Raw genomic sequence first — 23,850 nt, 5'->3', positions numbered from 1 at the left:
AAATACGCTGTGTAGCAAGGGAATTTGGTATCATTTCGCAGGTATCATTCATTCATTACTATAGGGCAAAGTTCCCCTATGTGGCAACGCGAAACAATGTATTCGTAGAAAAAAAAACAAAATTGATTCTTAGGAAGTGCTTAAAACTGTAAGAGTTACAGTTACCAGTGAAAAATATTTGAAATCATTGGTAATACTCGATCTTGCACATTGCAATTTTTTTTTGACTTCGCAAAAACTAACTAAGCTTCTTATTTATGTTGAAACAATAATGGTGTGAAACCCTATAATGTGTTTGTGGTCTGACATACACGGCTCAAGCATTAGTCTACATCAAGCCTTGCCTGAAACAAGTTAGTAATAAATCAACAAAAAAATGAATTTAGTACTTACGAAAGACCGGAGTTTCTGGTTCGATGTCCTGCTCAGATGCTTTTGTCGATGGCCATTTCCTCAGGTGAGACACCGGGCGGCGGTACATAACACCTTCTTCGTTAGTGACGACCACGTCATTTCCTGTTCTCTTTATAACTTTAAACTTATCGAGTTTGAACTTTGGTTCAAGTTTTCCAGTCTCGTAGTTTTTCAATAGAACATCGTCGCCAACTTCGATATCCGATGGTTTGGCATGCCTACGGTGATCCGCATAAGCTTTCCCCTGCATCTTTTTAATAGCATCTTTGTCTCGAGTTTCTTCATCTTGACGCCAATGAGTTTCAGTCCTTAAAGACGGAAGTAAATCTTTAACTGGTCTGCCGGTCAATAATTCCATCGGTGCTTTTCCTGTTACTGAGTGAGGTGTCGTGTTGTATGCATACACATAATCTTGAACGGCTTTTCTCCAATCAGCTTTAATCGCTTTAGCAATACGTAGGGTACGTAATATTCCCTGATTTTGCCTTTCCACTAAGCCATTCATCTGTGGCCAATAAGGAATAGTACGAACAAGGCGGATGTTTTTAGAATTGCAGTAATTGGAGAATTCTTCACTGGAAAATGGTGGCCCATTATCACTACGGATAGTTTCAGGATATGTGTGTTCTCGAAACATTTCTTCAAGAGCCTCAATTGTCTTTGATGCATTAGTTCCTTTCATTTCAGTTACCCTGATAAAGCGACTGTAATAATCGACAGTAACCAGAAATGTAGCACATTCTTTTGCCGAAAAAAAATCAATAGCGATTTCTTGCCAAGCTCGATCCGGCATTTCCTTCCGCAGCATAGGTTCCGGTGGACATTGTGAGCTGACAGCTGCACATCCAGCGCACTCTTGAGTGTATTCCTGACGTCTCGGTCCATGTATGGCCACCATACCTTCTCACGAAGGTTACGTCGCATTGTCACTATTCCAGGATGCCCTCGATGGGCTATCACCAATGCTCTCCGTCTAAGGCTTGATGGAAGAATGATTCTCTCGTCTCTCACTATGATTCCGTCAATAATCCCTAATTCATTTGAGAAGGCTTGGTAGCTGATTAGGCCTGGAGACCATTCATGGCTTTGTAACGCTTTCGACACCGCTTGAAGAACTTCGTCTCGAATGGTTTCGTCCTTGATTTGTTGAAGAGAGATTGCTGCAGGGCCGTCACCGATTGCACACAAATAATGCTCTGTCGCTTCGTCAAATGGTATGTCAGTTGTCGTTTCCGCTTTTACGCTCAATCGTGAGAGGACATCTGAAATATTAGATGTGCCAGGGATATGCTTCACGCAAAAATCGTACGGCTGGAGCCTTAACGCCCATCCTTCAGCTCTCGAACAAGCACGCTTTCCTTGTTGGTGTTTTCCTCCATAGATGTATTCTAATGTTTTATGATCAGTAAATATTGTGAACTGTGTCCCGAACAAATAGGGGTAGAATTTTTCGACCGCCCAAACAACTGCCAACGCTTCACGTTGAGTTTGCGGGTAAACTCTTTCCGTTTTAGTCAGACCTTTAGAGGCGAAGCTTATAATTCGTGACGTTTGTTCACCATTTCGCTGCGTCGTGAGTACTGCACCAAGTCCCACTGGAGAAGCATCTACGTACAATTCAGTCTTGTCCTTTGGATCGAAGAATCCTAGCCGCCGAACAGTGTTCGACAACTCATTTCGGAGATCATCAAAAGCTTCTTGTTGTGCTTTCCCAAAGACATCAACGTCGCCTCTGATAAATTTACGCAGTGCTTCTGATCGCGTTGACAGATGCGGAATAAATTGTCCAACAAAATTGATAAGTCCAAGAAAGCTTCGTGTTTCTTCTCTTGATTCTGGTTTTCTGAAATTCTGAATAGCAGCGATCTTTTCATCTGACGGGCATATACCTGCAGTGCTCACTTTGAATCCCAAGATCTCGAGCTCAGTTACTCCAATCAGACATTTTGACTTATTCAATGAGGCATTATTCTTTTTTAGGACGGACAGCACTTTCTGCAGTCGAGTGTCATGCTCTTCTTGAGTACTTCCAGCTACCACAACGTCGTCGATGTATACCACAACACCGTCAATCCCGGCCAACATCTCGGACATTACTCGCTGGAATATCTCAGGAGCACAATTGATTCCGAACATTAGCCGCTTGAATCTCATGAGCCCTCTGCTTGTCATGAAGGTTGTGATTCCTCGAGATTCTGGGTGGAGCTCAATATGGTAGTACGCAGAAGTAATATCTAGTTTGGAGAAGATTGTTGATCCTCTTAGCTTGTTCAAGAAAGTTTCAATCATGGGGAGTGGGTAATGTTCCCGCTGTATCGCTTCATTGGGATACTTCATGTTGATGCACAATCTTATGTCGTCTTTCCCTTTGGGCACCACCACCATGGGTGATATCCATTCTGGTGGTCCCGAAACCGGTTCAATCACGTCACTATTGAGCATCTCAAGTATTTTCTGATCTACTTTCTGTTCCATTGCTGCAGGAATTCTTAGGTATGCGATTTTCTTCGGTGGCACGCGGCTGTCGATAGATAATTTTATTTGAACATTCGGGAATTTCGGAAACGCTTCATTTCCAACCACTATGCTTTGAACCTCAAGCCCGACTTTCAAAACTTTTAGGTCTTCTGCCGTTCGTTTACTAAGAAGCGATTTCTGTGAACCTTCAATAACGAAGAATTCAGCGTAAGTTTTGGGCTTGAATTCATTTACTGAAATCCACGCTTCAAAGATTGTCAAGACCCGCAGTGGTTCTTGAGTAGCGTAAGCTAGAACTTTGCGATCGCATTGAAACCTTTTTTTAAAAATAGTCGCGTTGGCTTTTATGAGTTCTTCCCAAACCTGTTCGGTAACCGTATTGATTGCAGCTCCCGAATCAATTAAGGCTCTATAAACCGTAATCAATTTGATGATGAAGATGATTTTGTTCTCATTCGCACTAATACTAATGCAATTTTAGACAAAATTCAATATTTCACTGCTATTCACCAACTTACCTCTGTCAACGTATATTCATGGTATTTTCATATGAATTTTTCACTCACCTAGCTAATTAATTATTAATTATTTGACTGAAAAGCGCTTAAAACTGCTTTTTTCCTAGACAAATTTTCGTATACTAATTGTACACACACCAACTCCGAACGATTGAAACACACGCATACACTTATTTTGAACATGCACTCAGTTTTTCACTTGTTCTTTTCTCGCCGTTTTCTTTATTTTATCACAACTAAACATAATTCACTACCTAACTTTCACTTTTGTCTTTGATGTTGAACACCAATTTCTTCACTTCATGTCGAAAAACCAACGAAAACTGCTTTAAAAAATTTGAAGTGAGAGACAAATTTGACGGCGGTATTGTGAATGTTGCAAAATTCGGAACACCCAAATTCACTACCGCATTAGGTGAAAAAGTGCGCTCAAAATCTCGGCAAAGCAACTTAGAAATATCGAAACAATACATCGAATATGCTAGTCGACACGCAAACAACTTTATGCATATACAAGAAAAGAATCATCATTTCATCGTTGCCAGATTTGTTTAATCAAATAATTATTGCGGTTTGTCGAATTAATCAAATCAACCAGAAAAAAGAAAAGATTATGCAAGCTTCTGTTGGCAGGGTGGAGAATGGTTGACATTTAATTTAACCGTACCATTCATCCTACCTTGCAGTAAAAAAAAAACAAAACCACGGCAGCCGCAGCAGCAGCCACGACCAAGCAGACGACAGCGCATACTTTTACTGTGTTCTCCCCCCACAATCAATGTTTTCGTATAATAATTTCTCAACATATAATCGGTTTCGGTGGCAAATATACATTTCATTATTCCTTACTCATTTTACAGATTAGAACTAATAAATCAGTATCTGTGGCTAGCACTCTTTCAAAGCTGTGTGCCACAGCCTAATTCAACTCGATTCTGTTCTATTTGCACTGCGCACAAGAAAGTGTGGATGGATAGCACGAGACTCACGCAGCAGCAAACAAACAGTCTGCGGATCAGACCGCATCGTGCTTTCGTGCTGTGCGGTTCTTTCTCTCTTTGCGGAAGGAAGTTTTTAATACTACCCGAAGCTATTTTAATTTCAACGGTGCTTCTTAGCGCTATTTGTACCCACTGATCCCGTTACGATCTTTGCAAGGACCCGTGCCTTCGTTTTACGTTGGACCCGTTTGCGGAAGTAAAATTCCGACAAGCGGTGGTAATCCTGCAGGGACACCGTTCTGGGAAAATACCTCTTAGAAGGTCACTTCCACGCTCAGCAATGAGTATTAATAAAAACAAGAGGAAGGAGTCTTTGAATTCTCCACTTCCTTCAAAGAAACAAGGTTTCAAGACCGTCCTGCCAAAGCGCGGAAAAAATAGAAGGAAGCTGGAGAATTCAGATATTCCTTCAAACTCTAATGTCGGAAATAATTTTTCTCCTATCGAACTGAGCAATCAGTTCGATTTGATTAATGATGAAATTGAGCAAATCGAATCTAGCCCAGGTGATTCGATTCATGCGAAAAAGCAAAGGATTCCGCCGATTGTGGTATCTGTTGCCGAGTTTTCTGGCTTTAGGAATGAGATTTTGAGTAACCTTCAGGGCATCAAGGTTTCATTTCAGATTGCTAGGAAGGGTGACTGCCGCGTTTTGCCGGGATCCTTTGACGATCGCAAACGTCTTCTTCAGTATTTAACTGAGAAGCGCCATAAATTCTTCACATACGACGACAAAACTGAGCGATTGTTCAAAGTCGTCTTGAAAGGTCTCCCCACTGATGACAAATCACTGGATGAGATTAAAATTGAAATTTCTCAATTACTTGGATTTTCACCAGTTCAAGTAATTAAGATGAAAAAGAAATCCCATTCTGGTACTTCCCAGAGAGGCATTTCTCAAGAATTTTATTTAGTTCATTTTAACAAAAGTGAACTAAATAATATGAAAAGTTTGGAAAAGGCCTGTATTATGTCTCATGTCCGTGTTACATGGGAACATTTCCGCAGGCCTGGGGGAAATTTCCAAAACCCCACCCAGTGCCGTAAGTGCCAAAAGTGGGGTCATGGAACCAAACATTGTCACATGGATGCTAAATGCATGATTTGTAGTGGAACCTCTCACGCCAAGGACGCATGTCCTGTGAGAGGAGATTCAAATAAGTTCAAATGTGCAAATTGTGGGGCAATCATAAATCCAATTTCTGGGAATGCCCTTCACGCAAAAAGTTTTGAATTCCCGTGCAAAATTGATGACGGAAATTCCAATCGGATCCCAGATTCGACGGGTAGAAATTTTTCAAACGCTCAAATTTCGAAACCGGTTACCGGTCGAGCAATTCATACCCACCACAATTCACAAACAAATTTTGCCGCTCGTCAACGGGTAGCAAGCACTTCAGTAAATTCCAATTTTTCGAATGTACCTACGTATGCAAACATCGCTGCTGGTAGACAAAATTTCTCTTCTCAAAATGAGGTTTATACCCATGTCCCAACGGAAAATAACGGTCATGTTGCCGATTCAGGTAGCATGACTGCTTCCGATTTTGATTTTTAACTGAACAATTGCATCACATGATTGATGCAATGTTCGAATCAAATACCATACCTGAAGCTGTTCAGGTTGGTATAAAGTACACACAAAAAATTGTTATCGGACTCCGTTTCAATGGATCCAAATAATTGTGTGAAAGTTCTAAATTGGAATGCCCGCTCTCTAAAGGGTAAGGAAGATGAATTATTCAACTTCCTTTCAGTTCATAATGTGCATATTGCCATTATAACTGAAACGTATTTAAAACCAGGACTCTCCATTAAAAGAGATCCAAACTATTTTATCTACAGAAATGATCGTCTTGGCAGCGCCTGTGGTGGGGTCGCCATTGTCATTAATAGACGTATCAAACATAAATTATTTTCTTCATTCGAAACCAAAGTTTTTGAAACCTTGGGAGTTTCTGTTGAAACAAATTTTGGACAATTTTCCTTCATTGCAGCCTACTTGCCTTTTCAATGCAATGGGCAGCAAAAGAATTTGTTGAAAGCTGATCTTCAAATTCTGACTCGCAACAAATCAAAATTCTTCGTAATTGGTGACTTCAATGCCAAACACCGTTCATGGAATAATGCTCAAAGCAATTCCAATGGTAAAATTTTATTTGAAGATTGTTCTGCAGGATATTATACTATTCAATATCCCAATGGACCAACTTGTTTTTCTTCCAGTCGAAATCCTTCTACAATTGATTTAGTTTTAACGGATTCAAGTCAGCTGTGTGGCCAATTGGTAACTCATGCTGACTTTGACTCTGATCATCTTCCTGTGACATTTGAAATCTCACAAGAAGCCATTTATAATCCAATCAGCTCTACTTTTAATTATCATAGAGCTGATTGGGATTTATATAAAACGTATGTCGATAGGAATTTTGATGTTGATATTCCTCTCGATACCAAAAGTGATATTGATAATGCTCTCGTATCTTTGACAAATTTAATTGTCGAAGCCAGAGGCATTGCAATTCCTAAATGTGAAACTAAATTCAACTCCATTATTATTGACGACGATCTTCAGCTACTGATCCGTCTTAAAAATGTGAGAAGAAGGCAATACCAAAGAACTCACGATCCCGCGTTGAAAGTTATTTGGCGGGATTTGCAATTGAAATTAAAAAACGTTTCGCTATTCTGAGAAATACCAACTTTGAGAATAATGTCTCGAAGTTGGATCCCAGTTCGAAACCCTTTTGGAAATTAACAAAAATTCTTAAAAAACCTCAAAAGCCAATTCCAGCGCTTAAAGAGGGAAATAAAATTTTATTAACAAATGGCGAAAAGGCTCAAAAACTTGCTCAGCAGTTTGAGAGTGCCCATAATTTTAGTCTAGGTCTCACTAGTCCAATTGAGGATCAGGTTACACGGAGCTTCGAAGACATCCTCAATCAAGAGAATGTTTTTGACCCTTCGTTGGGAACTAATTTGGATGAAGTGAGATCTATTACTAGAAAATTTAAAAATATGAAAGCCCCGGGTGATGATGGTATTTTCTACATACTTATCAAAAAACTTCCTGAGAGCTCTTTATCCTTTTTGGTTAATTTATTTAACAAATGTTTTCAATTGGCATACTTCCCAGATAAAGGGAAAACGCCAAAGTTGTTCCAATTTTGAAGCCGGACAAAAATCCAGCTGAGGCTTCTAGTTATCGCCCAATCAGTTTGCTTTCTTCAATAAGCAAACTGTTTGAAAAGATTATTTTAAATAGAATGATGGTTCATATTAATGACAATTCTATTTTTGCTGATGAACAATTTGGTTTTCGCCATGGGCATTCAACCACCCATCAGTTATTAAGAGTAACGAATTTAATTCGGCTTAACAAATCTGATGGATATTCGACTGGAATTGCTCTTCTTGATATAGAGAAAGCATTTGACAGTGTTTGGCATGAAGGTTTGATTGTAAAATTGATGAATTTTAATTTTCCTCTGTACATCATTAAACTGATCCAAAATTATTTATCAGATCGCTCACTGCAGGTAAACTATCAGAATTCTAAATCTGATAGATTACCTGTAAGGGCTGGTGTCCCCAAGGCAGCATACTGGGGCCCATATTGTATAACATTTTTACTTCTGACTTACCTGATTTACCACCAGGGTGTCAAAAATCTTTGTTTGCAGATGACACAGGTCTCTCAGCCAAAGGGCGAAGCCTTCGTGTCATTTGTAGTAGATTGCAAAAAAAATTGGATATTTTCTCCACTTACTTGCGAAAATGGAAAATTTCCCCGAATGCTTCCAAAACTCAGCTTATAATTTTCCCACATAAGCCGAGAGCTTCTTATTTGAAACCTTCTAGCAGACATATTGTCACTATGAATCGGGTTCCAATTAATTGGTCTAGCGAAGCTAAATATTTAGGACTTCTGCTAGATCAAAAATTAACTTTTAAAAATCACATTGAAGGCCTTCAAGCCAAATGTAACAAATATATTAAGTGTCTATATCCACTTATAAACGGAAAATCAAAACTTTGTCTTAAGAACAAACTTTTGATTTACAAACAAATTTTTAGACCTGCCATGTTGTATGCTGTGCCAATATGGACTAGTTGCTGCAATACCAGAAAGAAGGCACTCCAGAGGATTCAAAATAAAATTTTGAAAATGATTCTGAAGTTGCCTCCGTGGTATAGTACCAATGAACTTCATAGAATTTCTAATATTGAGACATTGCAACAAATGCCCAACAAAATAATTTCCATTTTAGACAAAAATCGTTGCAATCTTCTATTGCAACGATTAGCTCCTGTATCCTTAGTATAAAATAGGTTAAGTTTAGTTTAAGTTGAAAAGATTGTAATTCCTACATGGTTCAATTCAACCAGAGGAAAAATTCTGCCAGAGGCAATTGAAATGTATTAATAATAACTAAAAAGTAACATAGCAAATAAGGATGATAGTGTTAAGAAAACACGGAACACCTAGTCTAAGAGATGAATGCATGTATTAGATAATTAGCAAATAAATTTAGTCAAAAAAAAAAAAAAAAAAAAAAAAGAAAAAAAAAACAGTCTGCGGATGAAGAATTAAAAAGACATAATTTCGTCTTACCTACATTAATTTGGGAAACTGTCTCAGTGTGCTCGGTGCACGAAATTTTACCGGATAAAATGTAAATATTCGGAGAATCAAAGTGTTTTACTGTACTTTCACCAACACTGTATGTTGAAAGCCCAGTGGTGTATGAAGAATTTTAAAATAAGTTTCCATATAATAAATATTTCATAAATGCTCAAAAGTAAACATTTTGTTGCAGCTGGCAACATTATGTAGCAGCTGACAAGCTTTTACCACCCCATTTCCACCCACCTCAAATTTTCGTCACTTTTTCGTGCTAGTTGTCTCACCAATACTAACAAGCAATAACGTCATTAATTTTCAAAACAGAGTTATGGAGCCTTGAGCCTTAAGAAGATAACAGGATGCTGATCAATTTTACACGTAATAAATCCATCGTTTTTTCGGCTCATCTATGCAAAAGAGACAAAATTAGGAGCTATGTTTAATACTATCTAATTTATTGGTAGAGACGCTACTATCCCTCAATTTAACATGTCAGGTATGTTTACTTGTAATTAAAGCATGTAAAAAATGACATAATGAAATAAGATAAAATTATTCTACCTTCATCGAATCATCCGACGTCTTGCGATAGCCTAGGGGCTCCATGTCGTCTCGGTCGATATCTTGTACGGTATTGGTCTCCTCATCGGCACGCTTCCAAGTGCTGCGGGCTTTGAGCTGCGACTTTCTTATTGCTCTGCATTTCCTGGCGAAGTGGCCCATACGGCCGCAATTGTTGCATTTGGAATTTCGGGCAATGCACATTTTCGAGTCTTTGAAGTGTTTCCATGAACCGCAGCGATCGCATTCCGATCGAACACGATTTCCCTCATTCCACGGCTTCTCTCGTTTGAACGAAGTCATTCCGGAAGATCGCTCCTTGGATTGTTGCTTTCTGTTCCAGATTTGTTTCACCGCTGAGACGCTAGCTGAGTCGGATTCAACTTTGAACGGCTGGGATTTCTGCTTTTGCTTCATCAGTAGTTCTCGATTTATGGCGTAGTTGGTCAACTCGTCGAGGTCCATCGTGCTCTCGAGACCTTTGTCTCTAACCCTTTCATCCCTGGCACCGATAGTTACTTGTTGCAAAATTTCCTTCTCCTCCCGGTCTCGGAAATCACATCTGGAAGCTTGCGTGCGAAGCTTGAGAACGAAGTGATTGAAAGATTCGTCAGCAGACTGCTTAAGCGAGCGAAAAACTTCTAATTCGACCCGCTCATTGCGTTTTCCGACGAAGAAGTGATTCAAACGTTTGACCGCGTTATCGAATTCGGAGATTTCTTCTGGTGCTAGAGGCACTTTCGATGGTTCTGGATAGATTTCTCCAGATACTGGCCTCAGATTGTAATAAATCCTTTGGAGACCCCGGCCTCCGCGTGCTAGCATGAGTACCAGTTTACCATGCTGTGAATCAATCTGTTTTAACTCCAGCAACAACTCGAACGCTCTAAGCCACTCTTCCCACTCTCGACGGAGATCCGATGCATCTACCGCTTCGTTGAAAGGCGCTAAGGGGTAACTGTTATCATCCATCTGAAAATCATTCATTTTTTCTTCTGATTATTGCATACGTAGCAAATCATGTAACATTTAATGGAGGCTTTTCTCATAACTATTGGTAAGTACTAAACTGATATGTCGATTACGAACAATTATAAATGTTTTCTAATCGACGCATCACAAAATCACAACCAAATTGGATCAGCCTTGAGCTGTCATCATATTCTATAGCTATGTACCTAATCACTCAGAACCTCAACCATTTTTCTTTGTGCTTCTTCACACGGACTCACATCTTTTATACCTAAATATGCTTCAGTCTCCATCTGGGCTCATTTTGGTTACAATTTGTCTCTTGGTCTCTACCGGCTTATTTATTTTTTTTTTAATTTTTACCTGTTTGCACCACGGCCTTCAACCGACTTTTTTTTGTGTGTGTGCGCGTTTCGGTCTTCAACCAGTGGCATCTTTTCCGTTTAAGACTTAGTGTGTGTTTTGGTCTTCAACCGATCTCGCATCTTTTCTTTTTTTCTTTTGTGCGCTTCGGTCTTCAGCCGGTCTCGCATCGTTTCATTTAAGTGTGTGTGTATGTGCTTCTGTCTTCATCTGGTCTCGCATATTTTAAATGTGTGCGCTTTGGTCTTCAACCAGTTTCGCATCTTTTGCTTTAAGTGTGTGTGCTTCGGTCTTCAACCGGTCTCGCATCTTTTACATTTGATTGCCAGGCTTGCTAACAAGCTTACCCTCCACAATGTATGTATATTTTAGTCTATACAGAATATACCTATCTCGGACCAGAGTAAGGACTTCTTGTAAATAGTGTGCGTGCGCTTCTATATGACCATTCCTAAATCTTAGGTATGGCCGTCAACCACGCCATTTTTTTTTTTATTTTATTTTTTTTTAGATTCGATTATCAATTGTTTTTTTCTTTCTAAAACTTTTACACCTTTAACCTTCTAATGAATCCACCATTTTGCTCTCACAGTCTACAGTTTCGGCATGTTAATGAATGGAAAAAACATCTTCAGAAAGCGATAAAAAAATACTCAAATTACTAGAGCTAGGTCTGACAGCCTCTTTTACACGAAATAAATCCTCCTTCCACTTGTTAGCACTCACCTTGATTTATCCGTTCGGCTGCGCCAAATTGTAGCGTCTCCCTTGGGTATTGATGTTCAAGTCGTTTTCGGAACCGAAATAAAAACCACTGATTTATTCACCGGTTACTTTTATTGACGACCACTCGCGACAGTAATTGGATTCGTTCCGTCTTAGACCAACCTGAATACCGGATATTATTTACTTCTCCCTCTTTTCATTCTTTCTCACTCTCTTCAAATCGATCTTACGTTACTTACCACGTTGAGGGTGAGACATTGATGCTCAACAAGAATATGGTTATAATATGGACTCTACAATAAAAAAAAATCTAGAATTCAAATTTCTGTAAGTATTCGTGTGATGTCGAAAATACAATAAACGTACACAGCACATATGTCGAAGCGTTTCAATTTGATTAAAACAGCAGAAACAATGCATGCAGAGTCGATGGAAGTTGCTTACAGAAGAAAGCGATGACAAAGAGAACAACGAATAAAAATCCAGATAAATTTGGAAATAACTTTTCTTTTTATAAATACTTTAAAAAATACTTTGCTCTTCTGAGAAATAAATGTCGAAACAAATGCGGTGATGAAGCCGAGTTTCTTTATTTTTGATATAACAAACTTAACAAGTTTTATGTGGAAATCCCCTTAAGAACATTCAATTACCTTTAACTAATTTTATTGATTTTTTTACATTTTCCGTCTCTTCTACAAAGTTGTCCAACCATCAAAAATACATGTTTTGTTGAACATCGTTTCAACATTCTATCTCTTATAAAACCAAAGTTATTCAAATATTATGATTTTTCATAGGATTACAAGTTTTTAACACAGCAATCGAGAAGACTCTTGTCGACAAAAGTTATCAATGTCAGTAGAACGATGAAATGGGCGACTTTCAGCATATCGTGAACAAATTTGCGACTTTCTGCAATTAAGGGAGTAATTACAAGTGGAAATACCTCTGAAAATGTGTATAATTTAAAGATAACTTTTGTTGTATGCGCGAGAAAATGATCGTAGTGTGCCGCGTGCGACGGGCGGATGTGAAAATTTTTGACAGCTCGTTTTTTTTTCGTTTTGGCTGAAGGTACTATACCAGAAGAATAATGTTTCTCCTGATTGTTCGCTTAGTATATCCGTGATGTTGAGGCATGCCGAAGATGAAGATAATACCATACCATAGCACCGATGACCCTTGCCACGTTAACCTGGTGCAGCGAGAAGGTTTAGCGGAAGAAACCCTCAGAGAGCCGAGAGTCGATTTAAATGTTAGAACATCCCAACATGGATCCTAACGAAGTTGCAATATCCATTGGGTCGATTGGACAGTAAACGTTCAAGTGTCTAATTAGTCGGATTTTGCATCCCTGCAGCTTACCAGTATGAAGTCGTTTACTATTTATTCTGACATAGTCAGGAGAGCCTGTGCCGTCATAAAATTCAACTTGGTCAATGTTTTTATGTCGCCAGCAATGAAGTCAACAGTAGTGGAAGGACTTAATCGGTGAGCACGTTCCAATTCTTTACTTTCTAATCGTTCATTTCATTGTGCTATAAAGTTTAAATTTCATCTGAATGCCACTAAACAGGGTTGTAAATATTCGGCAGCACTGGATGAAGGTGATGTTTTTTATATCATGTTTTTATTCTCTTCCTGCTTTGAAATCAACCTCACATTCCCGGAGGGGCAGAAAAGTAAACAACAGAACTCACATCACCCACTGCGCCGCGAAGATGAAATTTACCACAGCAAAATGTACACATTCACCCAGCAAATTGAAAAAATTCACCACGCGTTTAAATGGGCCACTCACAGTCATACGGTAAGGCGCGAACTGAGCAGCCTGTCAGACTTGTGAGCAGTGACGGGAAATGTCAAAAAAATGTCATGGGGTTGCTACTACTAATTTGCTAATAACTTTTTTCAAAAGTTATTTACAATTCGGATTTTTTTATTAACATATAATGCTTAAAGGATCCTACAACTTTGCCAAACAGGACATTGTTCTAAATACACAGTGTGAGGCATGATAACGAATCTAAAAAAATGTCGCGAAATGTCATGACATTAATGTCATTTGACACTAAATCGGCTCTCACGCCGCCAATTTCAGTTTTAGAGCAATGACCTATCAGAACAAGTTTTAGTATCCTTTGAGGGCTTTATGTTTATATAAAACATACGATTCTTATAAGTTATTAACAAATAAGTCCCATGACATCGATATGACATTTCCCGTCACTGCTTGTGAGTGGCTGAATGCGAAATTGAATTGTCGGTGCTGGAAATGATTTTTCGGCTGCACCCAGTCGCACTCACCACGGCGGCGATGAAGGCGACTGCAGATTATACCGAGATCCATGTTTTTCACTGCATTGACTGTGAAATATTTCTACCCTGCCACTAAATACGTACAGGGCATCGTTTGCTGCTATTGCCGCGGATATTGTGGGAGTCCCAGATATTCGGTTCACGCTTTAGTTAGCAACGGTGGCTCTTCTCGACCTTCTATTCCCTGAGTAGTTAGTACGAATAAGGGCGATCTGATCAAATTATTCGTAGTACTACTTGACCAACACCCCCAGCTGGGTAAGGGGTAGAGGATGACTCACACACACACACACACACACACACACACACACACACACACACACACACACACAGGGGGCAGCAGGGACTTTGTCCAAGGGCTTGACGACCCCTCCCCATGGCCACTGCGAGTTAGGGGGCCTGTCTAGGATGTGGTGGGGTTTGACAGTGGGCTCTGTTGATCCTCTATAAAAAGCTGCATGTGTCTGCAAGCAGGCCCTATCACAGCGACCGTGCGCCGCTCAAAGCACACAAGCCCAAGAGGAGTGCCAACTGGCACATCAGGATTCATACCAGTAAGATCCTGATTATGGTATACTGGTCACAGCAAACGACATTGGACGATTCTCGGTTTATGGATAGGACTAGGCGTATATGGGCTGACAGTCGAGCTATTCTGTTTCCTGAGTAAAAAAGAGTGACATCTTCTTGAAATGGCAAGCAGGCTAATGGTTCGTCTGCCTCCGTCCCGATAAACAACCTGGCAGGCCTCCGGTAACGCTCAAAACCTGTCACCTATACCGGTGGGTAGTAGGTTCAGATGCACCATTCCTGATTTACACCGATCCGGCTCTGAACACGGTGTTATAAGGCACCGGAGTCAACCCTTGCATGGACCTCACTGTTTACAAAGGCACCCATGGGATCATAAGAGGCGACTATCTACAACAGGTAGAGATAACGGCCCGGAGGGGACCTTTTAACATGGAAACAAATTCTACAAACAACGAAGGAGCAGGCGGGGCGAATGTTTTCGCAAAGAGTGGGAAGCTGCAGCGATCTCCAGTGATGTCGCAGGCAGCAGTAGCGAGTACCAGTAGTACGGCCAAGACTGCTGAGTACCAGGCAGGCCAACAGGAGCTAGGATCCGGGAATAGGGTGTCCACCCAAAAATCGGAAAGTAGTTCTACTCAGGAGGAGCTACAATTCGGGAGGTCCAACCTGATGGAGGTGCGGAAGCGAGTCAACGAGCTTTATGACTTCGTGAAGGACAAGCACAATGTTCACACGAAGATCAAGCTTCTAGTGACAAGCATTAAGTCCGCCGTAAAAGCAGCCGAACACGAACAGATCGCGCTGAAAAAGAAAGCCGAAGCAGCTGAAAAGGTGCTGAAAGATGCGGCGGAGCATACAGCAGTTGAGACACAGCAGGCACCCAGAAGTCCCGAACCACTCGCACGGAAAAACGAGGAAGGGATTCGCCTGGAGAGCAGGAAGGCACGAAAAGCAACGGAACGTGCAAGACTTTGCCAGCGTTCTGAAGGAACGTGTCAAGGATGGTGAGTGGCAGACCGTGGAAAACCAGCGGGAGAAGAGGAAGCAGCAGAAGGAGAATGTGGAAAGAGGAAGGAACAGAAGAAACAAGAAAACGTCGTTCTCCTCGGGAGAGAGTTAAAGGTGATGCCCTGATCGTAGAAGCGAGCGATAAAACGTCGTACGCAGCGATCCTGAAGAAAGTGAGAGAGGACCCGGAGCTAAAAGACTTGGGTGAGAAAGTGGTGAGAACTAGGCGTACCCAGAAGGGGAGTTGCTGTTCGAGCTGAAGAAGGATCCCACGATCAAGAGCTCGGCCTTCCGGGAGCTCATTGCCAATTCATTGGGCAGTGACGGTAACGTAAGAGCTCTAACGCAGGAAGCAGTGGTCGAGTGCAGAGACCTGGACGAGATCACGACGGAAGACGAACTGAGGGATGCACTGGTCTCACAATGCAAGCTGGGAAGTGCAAATGACGGTTCGACTGAGGAGAGCGTACGGTGGCACACAAGTAGCAGCGATACGACTACCAGCAGAGGCTGCCAACCAAATGGTGGAGGCGGGCAAGGTAAAAGTAGGATGGTCGGTGTGCCCGTTGAGATTCGCCCCACGAGTCACCAAGCAGATGGAGCGATGCTTCAAATGCATGGCGTTTGGCCACCAGGCGCGAAACTGCAAAGGTCCGGATAGATCCGGTCTATGTAGGAAATGTGGTGAAGAAGGACACGTTGCTAGGGACTGCACGAAGCAACCAAGATGCCTGCTCTGCAAACCGGAGGACGGAAACGACCATACGACGGGTGGCTTCCAATGCCCTGCATACAAGAAGGCGATGGCGGGCCGAGATTAATGGAGATCATCCAGTTGAATCTCAATCATTGCGACACCGCACAGCAACTGTTGTGGCAGTCGACAACAGAAGCAATGTGTGACGTGGCAATTATTGCTGAACCGTATCGGATCCCTCCTGACAACGGCAACTGGGTGGCGGATTCATCGGGGATTGCAGCTATCCAAGTGATGGGCAAATTCCTATTCAAGAGGTGGTAGACAGCTCAAGCGAAGGTTTCGTAATCTCCAAAATCAACGGGATCTTCGTGTGTAGCTGCTACGCACCCCAAGATGGACTTTGGAGCAGTATAACCGGATGCTGAACTCACTCACGGAGAAGCTGATCGGCCGAAAACCGGTAATCATAGGAGGCGACTTCAACGCTTGGGCAGTGGAGTGGGGAAGCAGGCTGACTAACCCCAGAGGTTACAGTTTGCTGGAGTCGTTGGCAAAGCTGGACGTCAGGCTGTGCAACGAAGGTACCGTTAGTACATTTCGCAGAGATGGCAGGGAGTCCATCATCGACGTCACGTTCTGCAGTCCGTCGCTGGTGAGGAACATGAACTGGAGAGTTAGTGAGGACTATGCACATAGTGATCATCAGGCGATCCGGTATTGTGTTGGAACACGAATGCAGACGGTACGGCGAGAGATTAGGAATAGCGGGCGAAAATGGAAGGCGAAGGACTTCGACAAAGATCTTTTTATCGAAGCACTCCGAGCGGACAGCGGCGCTACAAATCTCGATGCAGACGAGCTGACAGAAACTCTTGCGAGGGCATGCGATGCGACGATGCCAAGGAGACTGGAGCCAAGGAAAAGCCGGCGGCTAAATTACTGGTGGAACGATACTCTTGCTAGCCTTCGTGTTGCGTGTCTCAGAGCCAGAAGACACTTTCAGAGAGCAAGGTCTGAAACAGTCAGAGAGGAGCGTAAGATAATCTTCCGTGAAGCTAGATCGGCCTTCAAACGGGAGATTAAAGTCAGCCAATCCAACTGCTTCAAGGAGTTGTGCCGAGAAGCTGACGCTGATCCTTGGGGCAACGCTTATCGGGTCGTAACAGCGAGGATCAGGGGTCCAGCGACGCCAGCGGAAATGTGTCCGGACAAGCTGAAGATCATCGTTGATGGTCTCTTCCCGCAGCATGATTCTACGATGTGGCCACCTACACCGTACGTAGATGAAGACGGAGTAACCATTGCAGGTATGCAAGTCTCCAACGACGAGCTGTCATCAGTGGCGAAAGGTCTGAAGATGAAGAAAGCTCCGGGTCCGGATGGAATTCCAAACGTGGCTCTAAAAACTGCGATACTGGCGTTTCCAGATTTGTTTAGGATGGTGCTGCAGAAATGCCTAGCAGATGGTAACTTTCCGGATAGGTGGAAGATCCAGAAACTAGTGCTGCTGCCGAAACCAGGGAAACCGCCGAGAATCCAGCATCGTATAGGCCCATATGCCTGCTGGATACACTGGGGAAGCTTCTGGAAAGGATTATCCTTAATCGGCTGACGCAGTTCACTGAAGGCGAGACCGGCTTATCGGAAATGCAGTTCGGATTCCGAAAAGGCAGATCGACGGTGGACGCAATCAGGACGGTCATTGAAGTTTCAGAGAAAGCGGCCAAGAAGAAGAGGCGCGGCAATCGATTCTGCGCTGTAGTAACGATTGACGTCAAAAACGCTTTTAACAGTGCCAGCTGGGAGGCTATCGCCGCAGCGCTGCACTGTATGCGGGTTCCTGACTACTTGTGTAGAATCATTGAAAGTTACTTCCAGAACCGGATCCTGGTTTACGAAACGAATTCGGGGCAGAAGTCGATTAGGGTTACCGCAGGTGTTCCGCAAGGTTCCATTCTAGGCCCGACGCTGTGGAACATTATGTATAACGGAGTTCTAAAACTGAAGTTGCCCAAAGGCGTGAAGATTTTCGGATTCGCGGATGATGTCGTTCTAACGATAACCGGAGAGTCGCTGGAAGAGGTAGAAATGCTGGTGGCGGAGACGACCGACGCAGTTGAAAACTGGATGAATGGAGTCAAACTGCAGCTTGCTCACCACAAAACAGAAGTGATGCTGGTTAGCAACTGCCGCGAGATCCAGCGGATCCAGCTTACCATAGGAGGGCACAACATACCGTCCGCGCGGGCTTTGAGGCATCTAGGAGTGATGATCGACGACCGGTTGAATTTCAACACCCATGTAGACTATTCCTGTGAAAAGGCATCTAAAATGGTCAGTGCGTTTGCAAGGATCATGCCGAACGTGGGTGGTCCTAAAAGCAGCAGTAGGCGTCTTCTGGCAGCAGTAGCATCCTCGATACTGAGGTACGGAGCTCCAGCCTGGGGAGCTGCGCTCAAGACGAAACGTAACCGCAGAAAGTTGAACAGCGTGTTTCGCCTAATGGCCGTTCGAGTCGCGAGTGCGTACCGAACCATTTCCTCGGAGGCAGTTTGCGTTATCGCAGGGATGATTCCAGTCTGCATAACCCTAGCAGAGGACATCGAGTGCTACCAACGGAGGGATACCAGAAATGTGAGGAAGGCGGTAAGACTGGACTCTATGGTGAAGTGGCAGCAGGAGTGGGACAATGCGGATAATGGAAGGTGGACCCATCGGCTCATCCCCAATGTGTCGACGTGGGTGAACAGGGAGCATGGTGAGGTGAACTTTACCTCACACAGTTCCTGTCCGGACACGGTTGTTTCCGCCAATATTTGCACCGGTGTGGCCATGCATCATCGCCATTCTGCCCGGCGTGTATCAACGTAGAGGAGACTCCAGAGCACGTGATATTCGACTGCCCGAGGTTTGCGGAGGCACGTAGGAGAATGCCTGCCATAAGGGCGGACAACATCGCAGAGCGAATGTGTCGCGATGAAGGTACGTGGCATGCGGTAACCAGAGTTGTGACACAAATAATGTCAGAGCTGCAGCGTCGATGGAGAAGGACCAGCAAGCAAGGGTCGGCTCGGAGGAAAATCCAGCATAGTGAGCAGTGTTTGGCCTCGGGTCGTCGGGGCGCCGGTGAACCGGAAGTCTTCTGCCAACCGGAATCGTCGGACCGACTTCGGCACTCGATCAGTCAACCTGCTGAAGAAAGAAGAAAGAAGAGGGAAGTGCTTCGGGTATGTAGGGCACCGCCAGTGCGGACGTCATCCACCACCGGAACTGTCGGACCACCTCTGCAACCCGAAGACGAAGTCGGAGCAATGCGCGAAAGCGTCCCCTGCGATAGCCACCGGTAGTCGGGGCACCATCAGTGCGGAAGTTTCCTTCACCGGAACTGGAGAAAGTCAGGAGGATTCGAGTGAGCAGGTTTGCGGCACGATCGCCGAGGGATCGAGACAACGTAGCAGTGGATCTCAGCCGGCCAGTCGGCGAACTAGCTTAAGCTAGGGGCCAGAATATTAGAAGAAGTGCATGAGCACAGCCCCCGAAGTAGTCGCAGCATCCCGTGGTCCTGGGGGATCGAGGCAAGGAAGATAAGGGACCCGGTTTATCCGGGAGGCACATTTTAGCAGGTCGGGAGGAGCCCATCCCTGTTCGCCTTCGAGCATAGTGTGGATGCTCGAGGTGTCTGTCGCGCAGATTTTGATGGCCTTCAACCCTTGTAAAAAAACACACACACACACACACACACACACACACACACACACACACACACACACACACACACACACACACACACACACACACACACACACACACACACACACACACACACACACACACACACACACACACACACACACACACACACACACACACACACACACACACACACACACACTCAACGAAGGAGCAAGTGTGTCGAATCCGTTCGTCACAAGTGGTTTGACGAGGTCTCCGCCTCAGCAGACCAAAAAGGCGGAAGAACAGCGCCAGGCGGTTATACCGCGAAGGCTAACGCAAGTAAGCAAACAAGGTGATAATAATGAGCAGAAGCCGCCCACGAACAATGGCTGGAACGTGCCTCAACAACAGCTGAAGATACAAGCAGCAAAGAACTGGGCAGAAGAGCTCCACGAGTTCGTCGACAAGAAGCATAATGTGCATAAGGGTCGGCCATGACGGAGTGGCACATCCTAACGCAGAGAGCAGAAAAAGCTAAGAGATAATTGACTGATGTAAAACACGCTGCAAAAGGACACACCTGGAGTGATTCCGGAAGAGCCCAACAAGAGCAGAAAAGAGAAGATAGTGCAACCGGAAAACACACCGGCATCCTTGCCTAAGAGGCATAGGTCCTCGCCCGGAGACGAAAGACCAGGAGGCTCCAAAAAACAAAGAGACGGTCTACTCAAACGCATGGCTGTCGCAGAGCCGGAAGAGACCGGCGATAGCAACAGAAGGTCACCCTGGCAGGTGGTCCAAAAGAAGACAAAAAAGAATCGGATCAATGCGAGCGAAAGACAAAATGTCATCAAAAGAAGCGTGAAAAAGAAAGGCGAGGCGATTCTAGTGAAGACTAGCGAGGAAGGATATCTGGAGGTCCTGCGGACCATTAGGACAGCTCCAGAACTGAAGGACTTCGGTGCCGACGTACAAAAAATCCGGCGCACACGGGCGGGTGACATGATCTTCGAGTTGAAAAAAGACTCGAAGAACAAGAGCTCGTCATATAAGGAGCTAACAGAGAGGGTAGTGGGAGATAAAGCGCAAGTGAGAGCTATGGCGCCTGAACTGAACCTCCAATGCGTGGATCTGGATGAAATTACAACGGCAGACGATGTAATTGCCGCAATGAAGGAGCAATTTAATCTGGGAGACGTCGAAATAACAATCCGGCTAAGAAGGGGGCCATCCGGTACACAGGTCGCAGGAATAAAGCTTCCGGTAGATGCTGCCGAAAAAGCATTGAAAATCGGTAAAGTTAAAGTCGGTTGGTCGGTGTGCTCGCTGAGCCTCTCTCAGCAACCAGAGGTGTGCTTCAGGTGCCAAGAATTTGGCCATCTGGCACGAAATTGCAAAGGTCCAGATAGATCGAAACTTTGTAGAAGGTGTGGAGAGGATGGCCACAAAGCGCAAAGTTGCAATAAGCCACCGAAATGCCTAATCTGTATGAATGATGGATGTAGAGACCACATTACTGGCGGTCAGAAATGTCCAGCGTATAAACAGGCGATGTCTGGTAAATCACAGTGGAGATAATACAAATTAATCTCAACCATCAGATACCGCACAGCAACTGCTGTGGCAATCCGCAAGAGAATCGAGGTGCGACATTGCGATCATTTCGGATCCATACCGTATTCCATCAGGAGACGGAATTGGGTAGCAGATGACGCTGGAACCGCCGCAATATGTACAGTAGGGAGATATCCTTTCCAAGACATCGTGTACCGTGCAGCTGAAGGCTTCGTGATCGCCAAAGTTAACGGAGTCTATATATGTAGCTGCTACGCACCCCCACGTTGGACAAGTGATCAGTTTAATCAGATGCTGGATACGTTAGTAGCGGAGCTTACCGACAGGAGGCCAGTCGTCATCGCTGGTGACTTTAATGCCTGGGCGTTAGAGTGGGGCAGCCGTCTCACTAACCAAAAGAGGTTGGAGTCTGCTGGAAGCACTTGCTAGGCTAAATGTAGATCTGGTTAACGAAGGATCGACGAGTACCTACCGGAGAGATGGCAGAGAGTCCATAATTGATGTTACTTTTTGCAGTCCTGCATTAACGAGGAACATAAACTGGAGAGTCTGCGAAGGCTATACACATAGCGATCATCAGGCGGTCCGATACTGCGTCGGAGAGAAAGTAGCGATACAAGCACGTGAGTGTGGTACCAAAGAGCTTAGGTGGAAGACAGAAACCTTTAACAAGGAGGTGCTAGCAGAGGCAATTAGATTCGAGCGCAACCTGGTAAACCTGAGTCCAGACGAGCTGGTTGCAGCATTGACTCGAGCCTGCGATGCAACTATGCCGAGAAAAGTACAGCCACGACATGTCCGCCGTCCAGTCTACTGGTGGAATGGAACGATCGCCGAACTCCGTCGCAACTGTCTTAGAGCAAGGAGGAGAATGCAGAGAGCCCGCAACAATGTCGAAAGGGAAGAGCGTAGACTCAGTGTTCAGCGCAGCAAGAGCTGCTTTCAAAAAGGAAATTAGGCTCAGCAAGGCAGCCTGCATGCAAGAGCTCTGTCGTAATGCAGATGCTAACCCATGGGGGGATGCATACAGGGTCGCTATGGCAAAGATTAGAGGTCCATCGATACCGCCAGAGAGGTGCCCAGAAAAGCTTAGGACAATTATCGAAGGTCTGTTTCCACACCACGAGCCAACGGTCTGGCCACCCACACACCAAAATAACACCAGTACGAATGAAGCCCTGCTTACGAATCAGGAACTCATCACTGCTGCGAAAAGCCTAAAAGCAAACAAAGCTCCTGGACTAGATGGTATCCCCAACCTGGTCTTGAAAGCAGCGATCCAGGCGAACCCGGATATGTTCCGTAGCACGTTACAGAAGTGCATCGATGAAGGAAACTTTCCCGATTGCTGGAAGCGGCAAAAATTAGTATTGCTGCCGAAGCCGGGTAAGCCACCCGGAGACCCATCGTCCTACAGACCTATTTGTCTGCTAGACACGGTCGGAAAACTCCTGGAGAAGGTCATCCTCAACAGATTAACTATCTACACAGAAGGCGACAACGGATTATCGTGCAAGCAGTTTGGGTTCCGAAAGAGCAGATCCACAGTTGACGCTATCCGGGAAGTCGTAGAAGCAGCTGAAGCAGCCAAGAAGCAAAGAGAAGAGGTAACCGCTACTGCGCGGTGGTTACCTTAGACGTGAAAATGCGGTCAACAGTGCGAGTTGGGAAGCAATAGCTAACTCTCTACACAGGATGAGAGTTCCGGGATACCTTTGCAGAATTCTAAAGAGCTATTTCGAGAATCGGACACTAGTTTACGAAACACATGAGGGACTAAAGAGAGTACGAATAACTGCTGGTGTTCCACAAGGTTCTATCCTGGGACCGACGTTGTGGAATGCTATGTATGACGGGTTATTGCAGCTTAGACTACCAAGAGGCGTGAAGATAGTTGGGTTTGCGGACGACGTGGTACTCCTGGTAATCGGAGAAACAGTAGATGAGGTAGAAGTACGTGCTATGGAGGCCATAGGAATAGTGGAGAACTGGATGTGCGGAAAAAAGCTGGCATTAGCCCACCATAAAACCGAAGTGATGATAATCAGCAATCGAAAAGCAGTTCAGCAGACTACAATCACGGTCGGGGAGGTCACCATCGAGTCGAAGCGAGAAGTGAAGCATCTGGGGGTGATGATCGATGACCAGCTCAACTACAACAGCCACGTCGATTACGCTTGCGATAAGGCAGCAAAAGCCACCACAGCATCACCAGAGTAATGGCGAATAGCTCTGCGATTAGTAGCAGAAAGAGGAGACTCCTAGCCAGCGTTTCTACTTCTGTACTCAGATACGGTGCTCCCGTCTGGGCGGCAGGAGGAATCACGAAAAGGAACCTGACACGGCTCAACAGCACATACAGGTTAATGGCTATGC

The 23,850-nt window shown here is 44.2% G+C and overlaps 2 protein-coding genes across 2 annotated transcripts; one reads left to right on the top strand and one right to left on the bottom strand.

The window, feature by feature from the left end:
* Nucleotides 1-9,044: 9,044 nt before the first annotated feature.
* LOC134208795 (uncharacterized) lies at nt 9,045-11,791 on the bottom strand. The gene is made up of 3 exons (XM_062684747.1): nt 11,661-11,791; nt 9,600-10,571; nt 9,045-9,445 (listed from the first exon to the last, which is right to left on the bottom strand). The coding sequence occupies exons 2-3, from the start codon at nt 10,569-10,571 to the stop codon at nt 9,365-9,367; spliced, it is 1,053 nt and encodes a 350-aa protein (XP_062540731.1). The 5' UTR covers nt 11,661-11,791; the 3' UTR covers nt 9,045-9,364.
* Nucleotides 11,792-12,801: 1,010 nt separating this feature from the next.
* Nucleotides 12,802-22,432, top strand: LOC134206792 (uncharacterized). Its single transcript, XM_062682514.1, has 7 exons — nt 12,802-12,918; nt 15,255-15,520; nt 20,157-20,376; nt 20,473-21,457; nt 21,501-21,543; nt 21,588-21,875; nt 21,991-22,432. The coding sequence occupies exons 1-7, from the start codon at nt 12,802-12,804 to the stop codon at nt 22,430-22,432; spliced, it is 2,361 nt and encodes a 786-aa protein (XP_062538498.1).
* The last annotated feature ends 1,418 nt before the right edge of the window (nt 22,433-23,850 follow it).

Source organism: Armigeres subalbatus, chromosome 1 (assembly GCF_024139115.2).
Source record: "Armigeres subalbatus isolate Guangzhou_Male chromosome 1, GZ_Asu_2, whole genome shotgun sequence".
Taxonomy (NCBI): domain Eukaryota; kingdom Metazoa; phylum Arthropoda; class Insecta; order Diptera; family Culicidae; genus Armigeres; species Armigeres subalbatus.
The sequence above is the reverse complement of the archived record's forward strand: the minus strand, read 5'-3'. Positions and strand labels throughout refer to the sequence as shown.

What these genes read in the sequence shown, in the direction of transcription:
- LOC134208795 (XM_062684747.1), bottom strand. Translation starts at nt 10,571, where the DNA reads ATGGATGATAACAGTTACCCCTTAGCGCCTTTCAACGAAGCGGTAGAT. An exon ending in CGTCGGATGATTCGATGAAG is followed by an intron (nt 9,446 to 9,599) that starts GTAGAATAATTT and finishes TCTTTTGCATAG; the next exon opens with ATGAGCCGAAAAAACGATGG.
- LOC134206792 (XM_062682514.1), top strand. Translation starts at nt 12,802, where the DNA reads ATGCCGAAGATGAAGATAATACCATACCATAGCACCGATGACCCTTGC. An exon ending in TCGTCGACAAGAAGCATAAT is followed by an intron (nt 20,377 to 20,472) that starts GTGCATAAGGGT and finishes ACGCTGCAAAAG; the next exon opens with GACACACCTGGAGTGATTCC. An exon ending in GTATAAACAGGCGATGTCTG is followed by an intron (nt 21,458 to 21,500) that starts GTAAATCACAGT and finishes CTCAACCATCAG; the next exon opens with ATACCGCACAGCAACTGCTG.